Source organism: Plasmodium reichenowi, chromosome 8, assembly GCF_001601855.1.
Source record: "Plasmodium reichenowi strain SY57 chromosome 8, whole genome shotgun sequence".
NCBI lineage: Eukaryota > Apicomplexa > Aconoidasida > Haemosporida > Plasmodiidae > Plasmodium > Plasmodium reichenowi.
Genome location: NC_033653.1, coordinates 287,819 through 292,616, shown reverse-complemented (window position 1 = coordinate 292,616; position 4,798 = coordinate 287,819). Strand labels below are relative to the sequence as shown.

The 4,798-nt window shown below is 18.8% G+C and overlaps 1 protein-coding gene across 1 annotated transcript; it reads right to left on the bottom strand.

Annotated features, from left to right (window-relative positions):
• Positions 1–293: 293 nt before the first annotated feature.
• On the bottom strand, positions 294–4,295 carry PRSY57_0807600 (hypothetical protein; the record flags this gene model as incomplete). The annotated part of the gene is made up of 1 exon (XM_012907017.2): positions 294–4,295. The coding sequence occupies one exon, from the start codon at positions 4,293–4,295 to the stop codon at positions 294–296; it is 4,002 nt and encodes a 1,333-aa protein (XP_012762471.2).
• Positions 4,296–4,798: the final 503 nt, after the last annotated feature.

Sequence of the window (4,798 nt, the reverse complement as noted above, 5' to 3'; positions counted from 1 at the left end):
TATAAATTTTAATATTTAAAAAAAAAAAAAAAATATATTATTATAAAAATCCTTTTTTTTTATAAAAAAAAAAAAAAAAAAAAAAAACCTTTCTTTTATTTATTAAAAAAAAAAAAAAAAAATAAAAGGAAAAAAAAAAAAAAAAAAAAAAAAAAAAAAAAAAAAAAAAAAAAAAAAAATATATATATATAATATATTTATATTTATTTATTTATTTATATTTTGAATAGATCATCCATTTGTCATAACATATAACAACCGATATTTTATGTGCTAGATTTAATACTTTTATATTAATTTATAAAAAAATGTAAAAATATTTTATCCAACATATTATTTAAATAACCAGATGAAGAGTCATATCCACTATGCCCACCCTTATCCGAAAAAGAAATATAAAAGTTTGCATTTTCATTTTGTTCATTATTATTTTTGAAGTTTATAAAGTTCAATTTATTGTTATGTTGCTTATGTGATTGATCTAGTATATTATGACCATTATTTTGATCATCATAATAATAAAAATAATTTATTGTGAGATTTCTATGATGTATATATTTTGTAAAATATTTTATAGAATTATAATTAGAACATATAATATCATATTTGTTTAGATATAAAAGAATATTATTCTTGAAAAAGATATTATTATTATCCTTGTTTAAAGAAAGCACTTCCTTTGATATAACGTTACTATTATTACAAAAATATTCTTTATAATTTGGGGATATATTATAATATGGACACAATGTATATAAGTAATAAGGCATACTGTATGTATTTCTTTCTTTTTTTTTTTTATTATTATTATTTTTAACAATTTTGTGTGTTCCTTTTAAATATCGACCTTTAATATATTTTGTTTTCCTTTTAAAATCATTGTTGTAATATCCCCTACGATGTTTTTTATAAACAAAATGAATTTGATTAGTATTCTTCTTATTTAAAGATATATGTATATTCTTTTTTATATTATAATCATTTATATTGATCGATCCAAATTCTAAATATTCTGAAGGTACATGTGGATTGTTAGAATCGGTTAAGTTATTGAAAATATCTAATAAAGGATTAACAAATATAATATTTTTTACAATTTTAAATATACAATTTAATATATATCCTCCTATCATTCCACAATTTGAATATAAATATAAAGAAATCTTTTCAGTATTACTTATATTTTTATATTTAAGAAAATTAATACATTGTATAAAATCATCAAGAATTTTTATCTTTTCCTTACTTTTGTCCATATATTTTTTTCTCACAACTTCTTCATCCTTATGACACAATAACCCTCCTGAACCTCTAAGATGAAAATAAGATATTACAAAGTTGTTTAAAAGATAAAAATAATATTCATCGTTGTATGTGCATAAATTCATTTCATTATAAAAAGGGTATACGTGAATAATAGTATTACTAGGATAAATAAAATGAGGAACTAACGAATTATTCTTTTCGTTTAATACAAAATTAAAATTTTCATAGCTCTCCATATTCATTTCTGATAATAAATTATAATCAAAAATTAGTGGAAGATCATTGAATATATTATTACTACATTTATCATAATATGAATCATCTACAAAATTATTGTCACAGCATAAATTATGATTATCACACGTTTTGTTATTATCACACGTTTTGTTATTATCACATGTTTTGTTATTATCACAATATATATTATGATTACCACAACATGTTTTGTTGTTAACATAACGCGTTTTATTATTCTCTATATTTATTTTTTTTTCTTCATTTTTTATATAGTAAAAAAAATTAGTAATTTCCCTATTTTTTTTATTCTTATTTCCCTTCTCATAATTACCATCACTATTATCAAATATACGCTTTATACAATCATTAATATTATCCATTCGACTCATACTCCTACTCGTGATATTATTACGATCACCATAACATATATGATGATTATCCTTACTCTTATATACTAAAGTAATAGCAATTTTTTTATTATCCTTTGTTTTTAAAAAAACATCTTTAATACAAAAGTTCTTATGAAGTTCAAAAATTTTTTGTAATTCCTTATCATACTTAAAATAAGTACTTTCAAATAAACCACACGAAGAAGAACAAACAAAATGGTTATATTCAATATTATTTATATTTTTTAATAAACACAAGACTCCTTTTTTTAAATGTAACCTTAACTTTATGCTGTTTATAAAAGTATTACATATATCAAAAGAAATAAACGGACTATAAAAATTATTATTTATACCACATGATATACTACCTTTCTTTATAGGAAGATAAACAATCTTCATAATCTTTGTTAAATCATTAGATTTATAAAATTGGTTATGATTTGTACATGGAACTATATTATTAATAACTGCATCCGCTCTTTTCTTACATCTCTTGATATATATATTTTTTAAATCAATTATACATATAAAAGGTGTTAAAAAATATTTATATAAATACAGAACTAAACCATATTTACTTATATCAAAATCTTGAAGGTTACAATTTTTTAAAGTAGCCACTTTTTTTATTTTTGAATCTATAGGAATTTCGATTTTTCTTATCTTTATCCTATATTTTGTATGATCACAATGGAATATATAATAATAATAATTATTATATATATTATTCCTATGGGTATTATTACTATGTATATTATTCCTATGGTTATTATTCCTATGGCTATTATTCCTATGGGTAGTATTACCATATATATTATTACTATGTGTATTATTACCATATATATTATTACCATATATATTATTACCACATATATTATTACCATATTTCTCCAAACCAATGTGATTTTTTTTTTTTTGATTTTTTAAACATTTTTTATTATTCACATATTTAGCATTATTATATTTTTTCCTGCTCATTTTATTTATGAAATAATTAATATCCTTAGTAGATACAGAAAATATGTCTACATGATTTCTTTCTCCTTGACATATTATAACAATATATCCATAAAAATTTTCTAAAAAACATTTTCCTCTTAAACGACATGAAATTAATTTAACCATATCAATTATAAGATGTTTTCTTTGTTTTATTATATAATTATTTTTTATTATATTTTTTTTTTTGGAGCATATCTTTTGGAGATTCAATAAAAATAATTTATTGTTCAAATGACTACCACTCAAAAGGAAAGTTTTCTTGTTATCTTTACTTTTGTATAGATTTAAAAAATATTCTTCTTCTTTTTCTTCATATATTAATATTTTAAAACACTTGGGCCCGTTCAAAAATAATTGGTTACATCTATATTTTTTATCTATATGTGTTGTAAAAAAAAATATATCTTTTTTTGAAAAATTCAAAAATTCGACATTGGATATTCCTCCCTTGAGGAAAATACACTTATTAATAATAGGAAGTATAAAGTTAGAGGATCCAAATATATTATTATTTCTCTTATTTATAAAATATTTCTTAAATATATCATAGTTACACATATTATTATAATGAACAGTTTTATTTTGTTCAACATTCAAATGTATATCATTATACAATTCTGTGTTTGTTAATTTTTTATTTCTTCTTTTTTTTTTATTCAGTTGATTTGTTAACACTAATTGTTCATTACAAATATTTTCCAAAATACAAGAAATATTACTTTTAGTTATTTTTTCTTTTATATACCTATCATCAATACGAACGGTCCCTTTAAATATATAACAAAAATTCAAAGGACTATTATTTCTCTGAATTATAAAAAAAAATATAAAATCCCTTAAAATCTTAAAATGTTTAATAAAAAAATATGAAGGAAATATAACAACTACTTCTGATATATATCTAGATATATATTTTCTCTTTTTTAATTCTTCTAATGAATTATAATAATAATCATTATAATAATCATTATAATAATCATCATAATAATCATCACAATCATCATCATATATATTTTTATTTTCTATATAGTCCTTTTTTTTTTTTCCTATATATTCAGTTTTGTTTTTAAAAAAATTCCTTTTCAACCTTTTTCGACATATCATAATACAGTCTTCATTTTTTATCTCATAATAAACATACCTATTAACAAAAATTAAATCCTCATCTACATTTTTCTCAAAACATATATAGTTATTTCTCAATATTGAATGTACATTTTTCTTTATTTTCCCGCGATAATATTCTATTTTACTTTTATAATTATTCAAATATTTATCAAGAACATGAGCATCTTGAAAGTGTTTTTTTATTCTATTAAATTCTAAATGTTCTTTTATTTTATCAACATAACTATAACAATCGATAATTCTACCAAATATATAATTACTAATTTTCATTTCATCTTTCTAAAAAAAGGTACACATATATAAAATACATATATATAACATATTATATATATATGTTCTCATATTAATAATATATATACTTATCATAACTTTAACATGAAAAATAACATTTATCAATATATACATACATATAGAAATAAATATATATTATATTATATCTTTCATTTTGTTCATATATTAAACAACTCAAATTTTTTATTAAATGTCATATTAAAAATATATATATGTAATATTTTTTTTTTCCTATATCCACTCGGCTATTATCTAAATATAATGTTTTTATATATAGCAAAAATTATGTTATAATTTCTTAAATATAAAAAATTAAAAAAATTAAAAGAAATAAAAAATTCATAAAGAGAATATATAAATAATTAGTTTTATAGTATCTTCAAAAAAATTTAATAAATTATATATATATAAAATAATAACTTATAATCACACATATGATTAAATATTAATTAAAAAAAAAAAAAAAAAAAAAAAAAAAAAAA